Source organism: Equus caballus, chromosome X (assembly GCF_041296265.1).
Source record: "Equus caballus isolate H_3958 breed thoroughbred chromosome X, TB-T2T, whole genome shotgun sequence".
NCBI classification, from domain to species: domain Eukaryota; kingdom Metazoa; phylum Chordata; class Mammalia; order Perissodactyla; family Equidae; genus Equus; species Equus caballus.
In genome coordinates this window covers 77,968,885-77,989,394 of record NC_091715.1, presented here as the reverse complement: position 1 = coordinate 77,989,394, position 20,510 = coordinate 77,968,885, and the positions used below count along the sequence as shown (strand labels likewise).

General features: G+C 36.1%; 1 protein-coding gene across 1 annotated transcript in view; it reads right to left on the bottom strand.

Annotated features, from left to right (window-relative positions):
* Positions 1–7,927: 7,927 nt before the first annotated feature.
* Positions 7,928–20,510, bottom strand: part of CYLC1 (cylicin 1) — a 41,143-nt gene continuing 28,560 nt past the window's right edge. The window contains exon 6 of the mRNA XM_023634096.2: positions 7,928–8,077. Within this exon, the coding sequence (XP_023489864.2) occupies positions 8,045–8,077 (33 nt within the window). The 3' untranslated portion in view covers positions 7,928–8,044. The remainder of the gene's footprint in view (positions 8,078–20,510) is intronic.

Genomic DNA, 20,510 nt, shown 5'->3' with positions numbered 1-20,510 from the left:
TCTGCAGATGACATTATCTTATAGATGGAAAACTCATGTCTCCACCAGAAAAGTGTTAGAAGAAATTCAGTAAAGTTGCAGAACAGTAAATCAGTTGCATTTTTATGCACTAACAATGAATTTTGTGAAAGAGAAACTAAGAAAACAATTCCCTTTTCAGTAGCATCAAAAACAATAATTCTTTGGAATGAATTTAACCATGAAATTGTGAAAATCCTATACACTGAAAACTATAAGACATTGGTGAAAGTGAAGAAGACGTAAATAAATGGATAGATATCTCTTGTTCCTTGATTGAAAGAATTAATATTGTTAAAATGTCCTGACTACCCAAAATAATCTACAGATTCAATGCAATCCCTATCAGAAGTCCAATGGCTTTTTTCACAGAAATAGAAAAAAAACAATTCTCAAATTCATATGGAACCACAAAAGCCTATGAATAGCCAGAGGTGTCTTGCAAAAAGAACCAAGCTGGAGGCATCACACTTCCTGATTTCAAACTATATTCAAAAGCTATAGTAATTGAAACAGTATAGTACTGGCATAAAAACAGACAAATAAACCAGTGGAACAGAATAGAGAGTTCAGAAATAAACCTATGCACATACTCTCAAGTAATTTTTGAGAAGAGTGCCAAGAATATACAATGGAGAAAAGATATTCTTTTTAATATATGTTATTTGGAAAACTGGATATTCACATGCAAAATAATGGATTTGGACTATATTGCACCACCACAAAAATTAGCTTGAAATGGATTAAGGATAAATGTAAGACTTAAAAATCATAAAACTCTTAGAAGAAAACATAGAGAAAAAGTTACTTGACATTGATTTGGGCAATTTCTTTTGGATATGACATCAAAACCACAGGCAACCAAAGCAAAAGTAAACAATGGAATTACTCAAATAAAAATCTTCTGCATAGCAAAGGAGACAATCAACAAAATGAAATGGCGATGTAAGAAATGGGAGAAAATATTTGCAAACCATAATTCTAATAAGGGGTTAATTTCCAAAATAAAGAACTCATACAACTCAATAGCAAAAAAGAAATGATCCAATTAATAAGTGGAAAATGATTCAGAGTAGACATTTTTCCAAAGAAGTCATACATATTGCCAACAGGTACGTGAAAAGATGCCCAACATCACTAACCATGAAGGAAATGCAGATCAAAACCGCAATGGGTTATCACCTTACACGTGTCATGATGGTTATTATAAAAGAGACAAGAGCTAATGTGTTGGTGAGGCTGTGGAGAAAACAGACTTCTTGTACTCTGTTCATGGGAATGTAATTTGGTACAGCCATTATGGAATACAGTATTGAGTCTCTTTGAAAAATTAAAAATAGAAATACCATATAATCCAGCAATCCCAATTCTGGTTATATATCCAAAGGAAATAAAGTCACTACTTTAAAGAGTTATATGTACTCCTATGTTGTTCACAGCATTATTTACAATAGTCAAGATACGGAATTGACCTAAGTGTCCGTTAATGTATGAATGGATAAAGCCATAAAAAGAAGGAAACTCTGCCATTTGTGACAATGTGAATGAACTTAGAGGGAATTATGCTAAATGATATTAGGCCAACAGAGGAATACAAATATTGTATGATCTCACTTACATGTGGAACCCAAAAAGAGTCAAACTCATAGAAACAGAAAATAGAATGGTGGTTGCTAGGGGCTGGTGGGTGGGCAAGATGGAGAGATGTTGGTCTCAGTATGAAAAATTCAGTTATAAGATGGACAAGTTCTGATGATCTAATGTTCAGCATGGTGACTATATTTAATAATACTATTTGCATACTTTAAATTTGCTAAGAGAGTAGATTTTAAGCATTCTCACTAAAAAAGGATGTGATGGTGATAGATGTGTTAACTTGATTGTGGTAATAATTTCACACTGTATATGTATATCAAACTCATCACTTCGTATACTTTAAATACTATAATTTTGTCTATTATACTTCAATAAAGCTGGAAAAAACGTGCTGAAGGAAGTGGACATGCTGGAATAGTTATATTGTGTGAGATCAGAAGTTACAGCAGAGGATAGTGTTCCACAGGAGGGCCCAGAGGATATCTTTCACCAGGGCCATCAGGAATGCACTGGTTAAAGAGGCACTGGCATCACTAAAAAGAGCTTAGTAGTGGTTCATTCAAAAGGCCAGGACTGGTAGGAGGGGCCATCACAGAAGTGGACTTGATAATAAACACGAGAATTGTTGAGTCCCAACGCCTAACAGAGGTCGGGTGATGGCACTTAACTGCCAGAAGCCAGGAAGTTGTGATTACTGTAATAATCAGCAAGGTTGGAGGGGCATCAATGGTAATTTAACCTGGAGGGAGCTATGGAGATGGTTAATAAAACGTGGCATCCCTAGAGGCAAAATATCTGGGCAGGTGATGAGAATGCTACTTAATACCTACAATCAGAAGAAGACAAGAATGGGGGAGGAGAATCTGAGGACTGTTGCTACCATAAAAAAGTCATGATTTCTTGCACAGTACCTGAATATGAGCCAATATTTAAATCCAGAACCCATTGAAGATATGGCCACATCCCTATGAGAAAGAACCCTGCAACACAGCAAGAAGTATATATTGTAAAGCTCCCTCCAGTCCTTTCTCAATGAGACCTACAGCCATTTACTTGGGTGACTGTACATGATGGAAAGGAGAATACCCAGATTTTTTAAGACTGTTGGACACAGGATCTGACTTGGTGTTGATATCCAGAGAACTGAAGCACCAGTATCATGGTATCCTTCTTATAAGGACTTGGGGGTGTGTTATGGGTTGAATTGTGTTCCCCCCAAATTTGTATATTGAAGCCCTAACCCCTAGTACCTCAGAACATGACCTCATTTGGAGATAGGTCATTACAGAGGTAATCAAGGTAAAATGAGGTCACTTGTATAGATCCTAATTCAATATGACTTGTGTTCTTATAAAAGTGGGAAATTGGATACATAGACATGCATAGAGGGAGAACCATGTGAACATGAAGACAGCCATCTAGAAGCCAAGCAGAGAGTCCTTCCCTCCTAGCCTTCAGAAGAAACAAACTCTGTCAACACCTTGATTTCTGACTTCTAGCCTTCAGAATGGTGAGGGAATAAATTTCTGTTAAGTCACACAGTTTGTGGTAGGTTAGGCATCTGCCACTTTTCTAGGCAGCCCTAGAAAACTAATACATGTGGACAGGTAACAAACAGAGTCCTGTTATAGTTCAGCTTACAATGGGTCTAACGGATCTCACAAACCCACCTAATGGTCATTTTTCAAACTCCTAAGTGTATAGTTGCTAATCCCATACTCGACAGTTGAAGTAATCCTCTATATGGTCCATGAACTGTGGGGTAGGAGCAATTATAGTAGGTAAATCCAAGTGGAAATCTTTGAAACTTCCCCTCCCTCCTTAGGAGAGAAAGGAAAAACAATCTAGCATCCCTGGGTCCAGTTGGTAATGATTTGTACCACTTTTAAGATCTAAGGATGCAGGGGCGACAGTCCCACACATATCTTTGTTTAATTTGCCAATTTGGCCACTGAGGAAACTGGATGGATGGTGGAGAATGACTTTAGACTACCACAAGGTCATAGTAGCCCCAACTGTAGCTGCCCTGCTAGACGTAATATCATTGCTAGATCAGCTTAGTAAGACCTCAGGTGCAATGATTTGGGTGATGAATTCTTTTCTATCCAATTAGAAGAGAGAAACAGAAACAGCTCATCTTCACATGGGACAGAAAATATTCATTTATAGTTTTGCTCAGGGTTTTATGTTAAATCTCCCATTATCTCTCATTTTGGACTATTGTATAGTCAAAAAAATTCTGGAACACCTGGACACTGTGTGGAATATCACACTGATCCATTACATTGAAGACATTATGCTGATTAGGCAGAATAATCAAAAAGGTGAATAGTATATTGTAAGACTTTATTAAGGCATATGTATTCCAGAGAATGGAAGATGAATCCTAAAAGTATTCAGAAACTTGCAACTTCAGTAAATTTTTTAGGAATCCAGAGGTCAAGGACATGCTGAGACATTGCCTCGTCTAAAGAGAAAAAAAAAATTGCTGCATCTTGCATTTACTACTACAAAGAAGGAAACACAATGCCTTGTGAGCTTCTTTGGATTCTGGAGCAACATATTCTACACCCAAGAATGCTGCTCCATTCCATTTACTGGGTAACGCTAAAGGCTGTCAGATTTCAATTGGGCTTGAAAACAGAAAAGGGCTTGGCAGCAAGTCCAGGTTATGGGTAATCCTGCTGCTTGTGCCACATAATCAAGAAGATACTACGGTTTTGAAGATGTCAGTGGGAAAGGATGCAAGGAGGAGCATACGACAGGCTCCACTGTGAGAATTTCAATGCAGGCCCCTGGGATTCTGGAGCAAGGCCATGCCATCTATATTAGAGAATTATGTGCCCTTTGAGAGACTGCTCCTGGCATGGTACAGGGACATAATAGAGACAAAATGATATACTGTAGGGCACCAAATGATCATGCATCCAGAACTGCCAATTATAAGCCAGGTTCTTTTGGACCCACCAAGTCAAAAAATCATACACGTCCAGCAGCTGTCCATGATAAAATAGACATTGTCATTCTTGGATCAAGTCTGAACAGGACCACAGAGTATAAGTAAGCTGCATGACCAGGTAAAACAGACCTTCATGCCATCCAACATACTTGTACCAGCACCCTCCCTCAGCTTGCACCTCTGATATATGAAGGAGGAGAGAAAGCCTGAGCTTGGTTTATAAATAGGTTGGCTTGGTATGTGGATTCGAGCTGAAAATGGATGGCACCTACATTACAGCAACACTCAGGCGTGGCCTGGAGGAATATAGCATCTGACCAGGAGATCTACTTCTCAGTGAAGGAGGTGTAAGAACGGGTTCCTCACTCTGAGATCCACTGGTCATACTATATGTTGCACTATCCAGAAGCAGCTGACGTCGGAGAGAGATAGAATGACCTACTGAAAGCACGATGAAGTGTTAGCTTGGATGCAATACTCTGCAAGATCTGGTGCCATCGTTTAAGATGCAGTATACACATTAAAGCAGAAACTTCTATATAATATTGTGTTTTCAGTAGGAAAAACACATGTGCCCAGAAACCAAGGGATATATTTGAGTGACCTCACTTACCATCACTTCCAATGACTCACTAGGGGCTCCTGTTCTTGTTGCATCAGCTCTGGCTGCTGCAGAGTTATAGGTCCTGATCCCCAAACAGGGGCATACTCTTGCCAGGAGAGAAAGCAATAATCCCAAGTAGATAACCCAAGTACAAGTTATGGCTGCTTCCAGGGAACTTTGGACTTTTTATGCCTAGAGGCCAGCTGTTGTGAAGGTTAGTCACTATCTTCAGAGGAGTAATTTAAGCTGATGAGCAGAAGGAGGTAGAACTGATTTTCACAATATGAGAAGGAAAAAATATCTGCAGAAGTCACATGATCCACTTGGGTATCTCTTGGTACTCCCTTGCCAAATTTTAACTGTAAATGGAGTTTGAAGAGGGTATGCTTACTGGGAATTCAGACCCTTTAGGAATGAATTTGGGATCATAACACCAGATAACGTATCAAGACCCATAGAAGTAATAGCTGAGGATGAGGGAAATTTAGAATGGACAGTGTAAAAGCCAAACAACTGTGATCCTAAGATCAACTGCAGTGATGGAGGCTATAGTTTTTCTACTATCCCCTCTCTTCTAAGTTTCCCCTAAGGAGGAAAAGCCCAGGAACTTTGGAGAAGTGAAGACAGAGAGAGAAGTGGATCTGTGTAGTGACAGTCATGGGAGTTTGTTGCTCAGATCTCAATTTAAGACAGATCCTGCTGAAGTCACCTGACAGCCTCTATCTGCTAGAAAATTTGTGACCCACCAGTGTGCAGGCCGGGGCCACATTCTCACCAGACTACTCACAGCTGGTGGCTGAGCACCATGGGGTATTAAGGTCAAGGTATTCCTGCCCAAAACAGACTCCTCTAAAGAGCAGTCTTTCCTCAGGGCTTCTCATTGGCCTGATTGAGACTTTCTCTGTGCTGTAGCTCAGTCTGAGGCTCTTCCTACCCAGCTCTCCTTTCTTTCCTTTCTTCTTTGACAATGGTTAGAACTGCATGGTAGTCTGAAGGCTCTACTCACCTACCCCTGCTCTCTTTTTCCTGTAATTTTCACCAATGTTGCCCTTAAAAAGTTTCTTATACTTCTCATTATGTCTTAGCTTTTGATTCCCGGAGGATCTCTGGTGTTCCAGGGGAGAAGGCCAGAACAATATTTAGGGTGGAGGGTGAACAGTTTAGCTGCCACCTGTTTAGGAAATATTTTACCAGCCAGTACAGCTCTATCCTTGTGTACTGGCTGAATATCAATATTGTGTCTAAACTTCATCCCTGTCCCTCATCTATTCATTTTTCCAAACACCACTCCTCCTTTAAAGGTAATCAGTTTTATTATTTTATTTTGTATCCTTCCAGAGTTACTTTAGGCAAAGACAAACAAATACAAATATATATATTCTCTCTCCCACTTTTAAAAAATACTGTAGCTGATACAGCATAGACTATCTTCTGTACCTTGATTTTTTTTCAGTTAAATTTATATTGGAGATCTTTCCACCTCACTACATAGACAGCTTCCTTATTCTTATTCTTTTTCACATTCACATGGCATTCCATTGTGAAGATGTACTGTTATATATTCGACCAATTACTTATTGACAGATAACTGGATTGTTTCTAAACTTTTCTTATTTACAATGTTGCAATAAAAAATAAAAATATGTCATTTAGGGCATGTGTAAGGTTATCAAATGAGTTAGAAAAATGACACATCTTTAAGAATTGGATCTGAAATCTAGTAATTTCTGAGATTACACTTGGAAGTCAAGACAATAACAAAAAGGCGGAAAGCAGACTCTGTGAAGTGAAGGAGGTCTCCATATTTCTATCTATCTGTAACTTTATATCTATCATTGCTATAGATTGAATGTTTGTATCCTCCCAAAATTCATATGTTAAAATCTCAATGCCACTGTGATAGTATTAGGGTGGGGCCTAATATCCCAAAAGTAGGGCCTTAGGGAGGGTGGGGCCCTCATAAATGGGATTAGTGATTTTATAAAAGAGACCCCACAGAGTTCCCTAGTCTCCTCCCACCATGCGAGAACACAGTGAGAAGGGCTGTCTATGAACCAGAAAGTGGGCTCTTCCCAGAAACCAAATCTTATCTTAATCTTGGACTCGCCAGTCTCCATAAGTGTGAGAAATAAATTTCTATTGTTTATAACCTACTCAGTTTATGGAATTTTTGTTATAGCAGCCCGAACAGAGTAAGACAATTATCTATCTATCTATCTATCTATCTATCTATCTATTATCTATCCTCTTTCCTTCCACATTCCTTTCTTGTTCTCAGGAAAGAATGTGATAAGCGTATTGATAGATATATGTAAAATAATTCATAAATGTGGGTTTCTTCCAGGAGAATTTGCTGTTTTTTAAATATAGTAATAAACTAAAGAAAAGATGTCTAAAGGGAGATGATTACATTTAGAACTCTCTGTATAGGTATGTAGGAGGTGGGTATTACTATCTCCATATAGCTATTTGTTTTTAAGGTGTGAAAGATCTGATTTCTTCCTTCCATCCTCTGTTTAGTTTTCCTTAATGCTAAGTAAAAGAGAAATTTAACAAAACATGATATGCATGTAAGGACATCCAAAGGAAGGTGGCTAAGTTTCAACCTAAACTCAGAAATAGCTTCCAAAGTGAAGCCTCAGAACATGGGATAAAATGTTACAGCATTTTGGTTTGAGTAGTTCATGCATTTAATAAATAAAGCACACACCGCTATAAATTATGTGCAAAAAGAAAATCAACTCCTGGTACTCATGGAAGACTTGTTTTTATTTATTACAGTTCCACAGAAGTAGAAATGCTCATTGAGAGTAGTTAGTGTTTACTGTGGTAAGGCCATTCTGTGAAACCAAGCGCTCAGTTGTTCTTTAAAGCAGCTTATGAATCCACTTTGCTTCAGGCTGAGGAATAAAGTAAAAAAATGAAAATAAGTAAAACTTTATTTATTTATTAATTATAGAGAGTTCCTTGTGTCTCAAGGACCAAACCAAAACACAGACTGTCATAGGTGGAAGGAAACTTGGATATCATTTTTATTATTTCTCATTAAAAATTCAGGTCCCTGGACACCACCTCAGACCTACCAAGTGAAAATCTGAGATGGAGTCAGTGATGTGCATGTTCAACAGTTTCCCTGGTTGATCTCAATGTCCACATAAAGGTGAGAAGTACTGAATGCTAGTCCAACCACCAGCATTTTTGTAGGAACCAAGTCTTAACAATGTTACATTATGTGTGAGTCTAAGCTCTCACAACTACTGTAATAGACTAACACTTTTAAAATTGATAATTTAATATAATAACATAAAAACACATTAAAAAATAACTGATAGTCACTCCAAATTCCACCACAATAATACGAGCATTTTCACATTTACATATTACAGTCTACTCTTTGTCCACAAACATGCAGATTTTTACTTAGTCGCAATCTCATAGTATTCTTTTCCTACTTCTTTCTCTTAACACTGTAGTATGAATGCTTCCCGCAATTCTCAAAGTTTTATAATTATCATTTCAAAGAATTCATACTGTTCTGTGTTTTATATTTTACTAAACTATTCTCCTAATTTTATACATTAATTTAATTCCAAAGTTTTTCTCTTTTAAACAGTTTGACAATCATCATCTTTATACCTAGAGTTTGTCTTTCCTTCTGCTGATTTTTTAAATTATAACACATTTCTAGTAATGGGATTACTGATCATATAATGCTGTCCCATTTATGACTCTTCCTACATAGTCACATATAGGTCCAGAGGAAAGTTAAGTGAGTTTATGCTGTTCTTCTTTTGCAGTAAGCACTGGATAAATGTGCCACTGTTCCTGAAACCTCAACAGCTCTGTATAAGATATACATATAATATATATATATATAAATACATATATATAACAATATATATAATCTCTATGTAAGATATCTTGCATACATAATACATATAACATTTATGTTATGCATTTATATAATATAGGTATATATATTTTTACTGCATTATTAGATGAGAAATGATCTGAGAGTTGCTTTCGTTATTAACCATGGCCAATATTTTTTCATGATTTTGTTTCTTATATTTATTTCCTTCTGTATAAGTTATCTGTTCCTATTTTTTTGACCATAGACTATAAGAATCTTGATTTTATTTTCAGAACTGTGTCTTATCACTAACACTTTTGATTTACAGTTCAGTGTTCTTTCTTACATCATGATGCTTCCCAAATAATTAGGAGTAAGTGTTGACTGGATCTAGCCTTAAATGTAGGTGGAATAACGTCTATGTATATATTGCGATTTAGGAGAGACACTAGAAATGCCACTTTCTAAAGCACTTCAAATTACCCCAAATCCAAACATTTGAAATTCATTCATTTGTATTTTGAATTTAAGATCTCTAAAGGCCTCAATTAAACTATGGTTAATACTGGAAGAGTAATTACTATGGACTGAATGTTTGTGTCCCCCTAAAATCCATATTTTGAACTCTGAATCCTCAATGTGATGGTATTTGGAGTTAGGGCCTTTAAGAAGTAAGTAGGTTTAGATGGAGTAATGAGAGTGGAGCTCCATGATGGGATTGGTGCTCTTAAAGGGAATGAAGAGACCAGAGCTCACTCTTTGCTGGGTGAGAAGACAGCAAGAAGGTGGTGTCTACAAGCCAGGAAGAGGTCCTTCACCAGAAGCCAACCATGCTTGCACCCTGATCTTGGACTTCTAGCCTCCCAAACTGTGAGAAATAAATGTTGTTTAAGCCACCCTGTCTATGGTATTTGTTACAGCAGCCTGAGATGACCAAGACAGTAATCAAAATTAAGCTTGTACTACATTAAAGAGGAATTAGCTTGAAAATTCAGGGAATAGTAGCAAGGGGTAGAATTTTTTTCCACATGGGAAAGAGTTTTTGGAATGTCCAGAAAATTGAACATTGTTTAAGTAAGGCAGATCCTGGAATTAGAGTTTATTCTTGACATTCAGAGGTCAACAAGAAGATATCAAACTTAATGATGAGTGAAGGGAAAGGAGTGGACTAGTTGCATGCTTAGAGTACAGCAAAGAAGCAGCATATCAACACAGTTACCAACAGACAAAAAAATATTTTGAAACTATATGATTGAAAAATAAAAATGTCAAAGAAATCCTCATGGTACAAATCAGAACTTTGTTTATCTTCCTTCTATTTATTCTATAGCTTAGAATTTCTCCAACAACAACAACAAGCAAACTCATGTCAAGGCACCTCAATCTTCTACTGCTGCTTTTTTCTTCCTTAGCCTTTCATTTTCCTCACTATGCCAATTGCCAACCCTGTGTCTCCCCCACAATCCACGTTGTCTGGCTTCTGGGCTGGAAATTCTTTCTTCCATCAGTCAATATCATCTTTCAAGATCATGCTCTTATCTTCTATCTCATGATGCAGTTTCCTAGCCTGGCTCTGCTATTGAGTAGTTGGCTATTCTTAGAAACTTCTCCAATGTCTCTACCTATGAAATTTTTATTATCTTTCATGACCCAGCTCAAATATCGCTTTTTTTCACCTTTGTTGAATGAGTGAACGAATAAGTTAATTCGTGAACTGGACACACTAAAACTTTATACTATCCAGTATCATCTGGATTGTTAAAATTCCCAGCAATTATTTCATTCTTTTCTAACTAATTATCTAATAAGTGCCACATTAATTTACTTATTCAATAAATATTGAGTGCCAGCCACTGTCTTGGGCATTTGGGCTATATTAGTAAACAAAACAAAGAGTTTTGTCCTCAGAGAACTTACTTTCTACCAGAATATACACACAATAAACAAAATAAATAAATAAATTACATAGTGGAAAGTATCAAATTCTATAGGAAAAAAAGTAGGTGAGGTTAGGATTGGAGTGCAGGGGGTGGGGATTGTTGCAATTTTAAATAGTGTGGTCAGATTAGCCTGATTGAAAAATTGATATTAGAGCAAATATTTGAAGGAGAGAATTAGCCCCATGGAAATCTGAGGAAATAACATTCTAGATAGAGGGACGGACTAGTGCAAAAGCCCTAAATAACATTCCTAGGATGGCTGAGGATCAGCAAGGATGCCAATATGGCTGGATCAGATTGCTGAAGAGAAAAGATGCGATCAAGGAGTATAGAAAGTCATATTATTTAGGACCTTGTTGGCAATTGTAAGCATTCTGATACTTACTCTGAGTGAAATGGTGAGGTATTAGAAGTTTTTTTTCTTTTTTTTTTTTGCAGGTTAGTTTGCTTCTCTTAGGTTTAATTGAAATTCTTTAATCCTAAATATATTTTTAATCAACTTTATTGATTAAATTGATGTTCAGTAAACTGAATCCATTTAAATTGTACAACTTGCTGAGTTTTGACATATATACACCTGTCAAAACACTGCCACAATCAAGATTCAGAACACTTCAATCGTTCCCAAAAGGTGCTATGTGCCCCTACATTGCAAAATTTTAAACAGAAGAGTGACATAATCTGATGCACATTTTCCAAAGACTTACTCTATTTGCAGCACTGAGAATATAGAGGGGAAAGGGTAAAAGCAGGAACATCTTTTAGGAGGCTATTGCAGTAATACAGGAGAGAGATAATAGTGGCTGGGACCAGGGCATTAGCAGTGTAGTTGATCAGAAGTGGTCAGATTTTAGATACATTTTGAGTCAATAGGATCCAAGAAGGGTTGTGAAAGAAAAGAAGAATCAAAGATGTCTCTAATTTATCCTAATCTTATTCTTGATCTTAATGGGAATGTGTCTTTATTTTATTGTGTGACATTTTCTGTAAGTTTTTGATAGTTATTATCAAGACAATTCTCCATTTCTTTTTTAATGAGTGTTTTCATCTTAAATAAATGTTGAAAATTATAAAATACTTTTCCAAAGACCTACCTGTCTAGTTTTCAGGAATGAAGTAGATGAGGAAAGAATGTACAGGTAGAATGTTTATGTGATATTTTGCGTGTTCATATTCTCAGGGAAAACTAGTTTCAAAAGAGAGGACAACTGAAAGACAAGTTACAGGCATTTTCATTTCCTAGGGGAAGAGTCTAAGTTCTATGGCAGAAATAGGCATGCACTGTGTATCTCCACTGTTTAGCTCAGTGTTTGACACGGAATATTTGCTCAAGAAATATTTCTTGACAGATAAAACAAAGAAATGAAGATGGATGATTCTACTAAATACCACAAATTCTTCTAAATATAAACTTCTAATTTACAAAATAATAAAACCAAGGCTTTCTGTGGCAAAATCTCAAAAGTAATCAGTCAAAAATATTTACTAACCATCTTCTACATGCCAAACAATGTTCTGAGTGCTGTGGTGAATAGAAATGATTTGACCCCTGACTTCTAAGGGCTTTCAGTCTGGTTGGAAGACAATATTAACATCAACTCAACTAATAGATAACAATATAAGCGTTATAGTGTTTTTAGGCGAAGTTGAGTTTTGAAAATGACAACTACAGAAGGGGAAATAAATTGCAGAAAAAAAGGAGAGTAACATAAGTGAAGGCATAAAAGTAATAATAGCAATAATGAAGTCTTACATTTGCGTAGTGATTTGGTATTTCAAAAACCCTTTCAGACCCTGTTTCTTATTTAAACCTAAGAATAATTTGTTATAATGAGTAGATTAGGTACTCTTATTCTCATTTCCAGATGACTTAAACCAAATCACAAAAAACTACTACTTACTAGTGGAGTTCAGTCTCAAATCCATTTTTCTGGTCCCCTGTAACTTAGAAATTTGTTGACTATAGGAGATACTAGACAAGAGTATGAATAAGAAAATAGGCTAGGGATATAGATTTTGAAATAACTACACAGAAGTGAAAATTGAAGCCATAGTGATAGGTGAATGCTCCCAAGTATAGCATGTAGAGAAGAATGGAGGTCCAATAACTGTACCATAGAAAACAACTTTGAGTTGGACATAGGGAAAAGAAAAAGTGCCAGAAATGAAGATAGATAAATAGTAGTCAGCGAGAAAGACAGAAAATCATAGTAGTAGAAATTCAGGGAAGTTAAAGGAGGAGACACATTTCTGATGAAAGCAAGAGGTCACAAGGGAATGAGGATGGAGATAAGGCCATAGTATTTGGTGAAAGGTCATTACAGGGGGCCCATTAAAAGAGCACTTTTATGGCTGAGTGGTTACTAGAAGGGATTTGAGTGGGGGTAGCCTGAAATGGTGAAGGGAGTTAATTGCATGGTGATGGATGAAAACTAGACTTTTGATAGTGAACACATGTAGTCTATACAGAAATCAAATTATAATACTATACACCTGAAACTTATATAATATTATAAACCAACATTATCTCAATGAATAAAGAGCACTTTGAAAAGAAGGACTAGAGAAAGGAGATAGGAAAGGAGAACTGAAAGGTAAGAGTACTAGGAAAAGGCTGCAAATAAAATATTTAAAGTTACAATGGTAATTAATAAAGAAACTAAAAACAAAGAACCATATTATGAAAAGAGAAGGAGAGGGGATGATACACAGGAACAAAATCTTCATTCACTATGGAAGAAAACTAATAGAAAATGTATAAAACTGAGAAATAACCATATAAATGTATTATAGATAGGGAAGTAACTAGCAAATGAAATAAAAACAAAAACACATTAACATGAGTGTATGTCTTTCTGTCTGTCTGGGCCACTAAATCATTTTTGTACTTGAATACCTCCTTATCAAATACAGTGAGATGGTTTAAAATTATAGCAACTGTACTTTTAAAAATAGATTAAATCAGGGGACCAGCCTGGTGGCATAGTGGTTAAATATGTGTGCTCCACTTTAGCAGCCCAGGGTCCATGCATTTGGATCCCGGGCATAGACCTACACCGCTCATCAAGCCATGCTGTGGCAGCATCCCACATACGAAAAATAGAGGAAGATTGGCACAGATGTTAGCTCAGGGACAATCTTCCTCAAGCAAAAAGAGGAAGATTGACAACAGGTTTTAGCTCAGGGCCAATCTTCCTGAAGAAAAAATAGATCAGATCAGATAATGATAGTGCCAGAAAAAATGACCTCCTAAGTCATGATGATATATTGTACAAACATGTCTAAAATCTCTAATTTCATGTCTAATCTTATGCCTATTCAAAAGGCTCTAGAAATCAGAATGATACTTAAAAATTCCTCTATCCTTTCCTAAGGATTCCATGAGGTAATATTTTTCACTCAGTGTCATCATTGTTTCTTGTGTTCTAGTAATTCAGCTACCTATGCTACCTCATTAAGGGTATTCCATCCTTATCCCATCCCAATTATGGGCAGACATATGGCTTACCTCTCTCAGGTACCACTGGAATACACCAAACACTTTCTACTGTATTATTCACACCAGTTTTAATTTATAGCTCATCTAGTTCAGGTCTTCATTTTGGAGATGAAGAAGCAGGCTCAGAAGAGGAAAGGGATTTATTTGTTTTATTTTATCATGAAGCAACATGTGTTTTAGGAAAAGCATATAGACTTAACCAGGACTCATAGTTAAACAGTTCCTAGGTGTTTAACTTCAATTTGTGTTTTGGCTGATTTCACATAGAATAATTACTTTGAAGTGCACTCCAGTTTTGTACAAACAACATCTACTTTCTTTGAAAAGGATCAACAAATCATCTTGTAGCCTCCTTTATTGGATTTTCTGGTTATTTGGTTTGCCTTCTTTTAACTCTTAATTAACTGTAGAAGTTGACAAGATAAGCTATTTAATCAAATACCTAGTATTGAGTATAATGCCTTGTAATTTCCAGGGGCTGAATAAATGACAAATCCTACTGGAAAAATGAAATAAGCTATCAATCCACTGATTTTATTGAGGAGAGAGTGATAATTAAAATATTGATTGGTTTATTTAATAACCTGAATATATATTAATGAATCCGTTTCTTTTATCTTGTGTTCATATAGCCTGAATGTAAATAAAATCTACATATGTCATTATTTGAGGAATCTTTTTAGGAGTGGGGCTCCATGAATATGCATAATGCAATACCAGATACTATATGAACCACTTTACATGCTTCATTTCCCTGTAAGAAAGGTCCTATTAATGTCCCATTTTACACTTGAAGAAAATGATATCCCAAATAATTAAGAAAGGTCCCCCAAGGTATCCTGCTAGTAAGTGGTAAAGATTTAAACTAAAACTGTCTGATTCTAAATCTGTAGGTAGTAGCCACTGGATTATACAACATGCATGGCACTTTCTATTTTCAGACCACTTTTTAGTTCTTTTGGGAGAGATTAGGAAATATCCTTTGTTAACGCATTTCAGTACAATAAAACTTTGACACAATGCTCAGAGTTTGGGAGTTGATGATAGTGTATTATTTACTGAGTATTAATTTTTGTTTTTTTAGCCCCTATTGAAAACTACCCTATGAAGAAGATAATTTTCATCAATAAAAAAGTCAAGAATCAACACAAAGAAACTATAGATACATTCAATTATATAAAAATTAAAAATTTTTGCAAAGCAAAATAAACCATGAAAAAAATCAATACATATGTAAGAGTTGGGGAAAATATAGAAAATGTAGACAGATGAAGAATTAGTATCTATAATATACAAAGAGTATTTTATAAATTGACAAGAAAGATATAACTAACTCATGAGAAAAATGAACAAATGATACAAAGGCATTTCTCAATTGATCAAACCCAAGTATCCAAAAAACATTCAAAGGATGTTTGAAATCCACTAAAAGTCATGGAAATGCAATTTGAAATGTCAATGAAGTGCCATTTCGTATCTACTAGAATGGCAAACGGAAGAGCTGTAACATCTATTGCTGACTAAGATGCAGAGAAGCATGTATTATTTCATTGTCTTTAAATAAAACAGTAACAAAACCTAAGTTTCCCTTCTGCTCTCTGTACCACTCCTCACCCCCCTGTATGTATGTGTGTGTGTGTGTGTGTGTTTGAAGGTTTGACATGGTAAAGTGACTCTTGGAGAACAGTGTGGAATTATACATAGTAAGCTGTTGATAAGTGCTATATGGGGAAGACATAAAAGCCAGAAATGGATGAGGGTAGCAATGGAGGAATGGTGAGTGAGGAAACAAGCAAAAATAAGAAATTAAAGGACTAAAGTAAAAGAAATCTGAATGTATGATATCTTGTCATGTAAAATTATGGGTATGTTTTCATAAATAAGTTGGAAATAAAAAGAATAGCATTAGATATATATCTACTGACTTATAGGGATGACAGGTCAAATGAAAAAGTAAGTTATAGAGTCTGGCATATGCACAACTTTATTTCAGTCAAAACAAAATATCTATTTATCTATATGCTTGCATATGCTTGTATATACAAGGAAATGGTGTAAAAGAAAAAAATGGACACTAGACTTCCAGCACTGGCTACTTCAAGAGGATGAAAGTGTAGGGAAATATGAAGTGGAAGAATGGGCATAAAGATATAAATGATTTTCTTTACATATTTTGTATTCTTTCAGTTGTTATAATAAATTTGTATTACCTTTGTTAGAAAAATACACATAAAAATTTACAGACAGGATATCAACATCATGGCAGAGTGAGCTCTTGTCTTAGATTTCTCCCCCAAAAGATGCAATGAAAAGGACACTCATAAACCAACAGAGGACATTCACACAACACAAGAGACATCTAAGAGACCCACGCACCATATGTCTGAAGGTGGAGGTGCTGTACCCTCTGGGAGGCAGAAGGAACTAAGAAGATCTCCATTCCTTCCCCTAATGGCAGCAGCCTGGGGCATGGGACCATGCATAGCTCTGAGAGGAGGGAGCAGTGGGCAATCCTCTGGGAGAATGGCTTTGCTCTCTGAGTTGCCTCCCAATTCATGGGAAAGCTCCACACCAAGGAGACTAAGCAATTGTGGGGGTATATTAACCAAGCAGAACATCCCAGGAAGGTACACAGTGAGGATGGAGCAAGAGCACCTTTGGGATCACACACGCAAAAGAAAGTACCCCTCCCCCCACCAGGCATACCAGCTAGGCCAGGTGGCTAGAGCAAGGGACCTCTGCCACAAAGTTGGCACGTATGCATATAAAGCAGGGGTGGCCAGTGGGAAAAAACAGATGGGCTCTGACAGCATAACTTCCAAGGTGCAGGCACAGCTGCCAGGGATCATGGTGGGCTCAGAATACACAGGTCCTGCCCATTCCCCCAGTGGTGGCAGGTGGAATCTTCAAAGAGATACTACCACTATGCAGAGCCACAAATCCACTCCATCAAATAGTATGAAGAGGTATATTAATACTCTAGACCAGAAGGAAAATGACAAGCACCCAGAAACCAATCCTGAAGGCAAAGAAATTTACAATAAATGACAGAGACTTAAAAATGGCTTTCATAAAAATAAAACTTGAGTTACAAGAAAACTCAGACAGATGGTTCAATAAAATCAGGAATAAAATTAGTGAACAGAGCGAATTCTTCACAGAAGAGATTGAAACTATAAAGAAAGACCAATCAGAAATGTTGGGGATGAATGAGATAAAGAATCTAGAATACTTAAAAACAGAGCTGATTTGTGGAGGACACACTTAGTAATTTAGAAGACAGAAATATAGAAATGCTTCAAATGGAGGAGGAGAGAGAAGTAAGACTAAAAAGAAATGAAGAAATTTGCTGAGAAATATCCAACTCAACTAGGAAATGCAACATAACAATTATAGGTATCCAAGAGGGAGAAGGGAGTAGAGAGCTTGTTCAAATAAATAATAGCAGGGAACTTCCCAAACCTGGGGAAGGAACTGAAACTACAAGTAAAAGAAGCTGGTATAACTCCTAATTACATCAATGTAAAAATACCTTCTCCAAGGCACTTATTAGTAAAACTGGCAAAAGTCAATGACAAAGAAAAAATATTAAAGGCAAGAAGGGAATAGAAAATAATGTACAAAGCAACCCCTATCAGGCTTTCAACAGATGTCTCAGCAGAAACCTTACAGGCCAGGGGAGAATGGAATGATATATTCAAAATTCTGAAAGACAAAAACTTTCAGCCAAGAATACTCTATCCAGTGAAAATATCCTTCAGATATGATGGTGAAATAACAACATTGCCAAATAAAGAAAAGCTGAGGAAGTTCATTGCCATAAGATGCCCCCACCCCAAGAAATGATCAAGAAGGCCCTCATACGTGAAAAAAAAAGAAAGGGTTTACAAATCCTTGAGCAAGGAGATAAATAGACAAAATCAGAAAATTGCAGGTCTCTATCAGAACAGGTTAGCAAACACTTAATTATGACATTAAAGATAAAGGGAAGGAAAACATCAACAATAACCATAATGACTTCATTTTAACCACAAACTCAAAATACAAAACAGAATAAATTTTGACAACAGTAACTTATAAGGGGAAGAGGAAAGGGATGGAACCTTAGAGAAAAGAAATAAGAGGCTCTCAGAAAATGGACTATCTCATCTATGAGAACTTTTATACAAACTTCATGGTAACCACTAATCAAAAAATCAGAACAGAGACACAAATAATGAATAAAGAGAAAACTGAGAAAACCATCATAGAGAACCACCAAACTTAATTGGCTGTCCAAAATATACGGGACAAGAAACAAGGGAAATGCAGAAAAACCAGAAAACAAGTGATAAAATGGCAGCATTAAGCCTTCATATATCAATCACTCTAAATGTAAGTGGATTGAATTCTCCAATCAAAAGACACAGAGTGGCTGGATGGATTAAAAAACAAGACCCAATAATATGCTGTCTCCAGGAAACACATCTCAGCTCTAAAGACAAACACAGGCTAAGAGTGAAGGAATGGAAGACAATATTCCAAGCTAACAGCAAACAAAAGAAAGCAGCTGATTCCATACTTATATCAGACAAAGTAGACTTCAAGATAAAGAAGGCAACAAGAGACAAAGAGGGGCAGAATATAGTGATAAATGGGGCACTCCAGCAAGAGGACATAACACTTATGAATATATATGCACCTAACACAGGAGCACCAAAGTACATAAAGCAACTATTAACAGACCTAAAAGTAGATATTAACAGCAACACAATAATAGTAGGAGACCTTAACACCCCACTTACATCAATGGACAGATCATCCAGACAGAAAGTCAACAAGAAAATGGTGGACTTAAATAAAACACTAGACCAGAGGGACTCAATAGATATATATAGAACACCTCATCCAAAAACAGCAGAGTACACATTCCTCTCAAGTGCACATGGTACATTCTCAAAGATAGACTTTATGTTGGGAAATAAGGTAAGCCTTAAGAAATTTAATAAGAATGAAATCATACTAAGCATCTTTTCCAACCACAATGCTATGAAACTAGAAATAAACTACAAGACAAAACTGAGAAAATCAGGAATATGTGGAGACTAAACAACATGCTACTGAACAACCATTGAATCATTAAATAAATAAAAGGATAAATAAAAACAATATCTGGAGACTAATGAAAATGAAAATACACCATATCAACTCACATATGATGCAGGAAAAGTGGTCCTAAAAAGGGAATTCATAGCAATACAGGCCTACCTTAACAAACAAGAAAAATCTCATATAAGCAATCTCAAACTACACTTTATAGACATGGTAAAAGAATAACAAATAAAGCCCAAAGTCAGCAGGAGGAGGGAAAGAATAAAAATTAGAGCAGAAATAAATGAAATTGAAACAAAAAAATACAGTGGAAGGGATCAATGAAACTAAGAGCTGGTTCTTTGAGAAGATAAACAAAATTGACAAATCTTTAGCTACACTAACCATGAAAAAAAGTGAGAGTATTCAAATAAATAAAGTCAGAAAATAAAACAGATGTTACAACCGATAAAATTGAAATACAAAGGATCATAAGAGACTACTATGAATAATTTTATACCAAAAATTGGACAACCTAGAAGAAATGGATAAATCCTAGAAACAAAACATGCCAAGACCGAATCATAAAGAAACAGAAAATCTGAATATACCAATACTAGTAAGGAGATCGAATCAGTAATCAAAAATCTCCAAGTGAACAAACGTCCATGACCAGATGGCTTCACTGGTGAATTCTACCAAACATTTAAAGAAATACTAATATCAACCCTTCTCAAATGCTTCTAAAAAATAAAACAGGAAGTAACAGTGTCAAAGTAATATCACAAGGCCAGCATTACCCTGCTACTAAAACCACATAAGGACAAAACGACAAAAGAAAATTATTTGCCAATATTACGGATGAACATAGGTGCAAAAATCCTCAATATGATATTTGCTAACCAAATTCAACAAACATTAAAGGGATCATTCATCATGATTCAGTCTGGCCGAGTGGTGCAGCAGTTAAG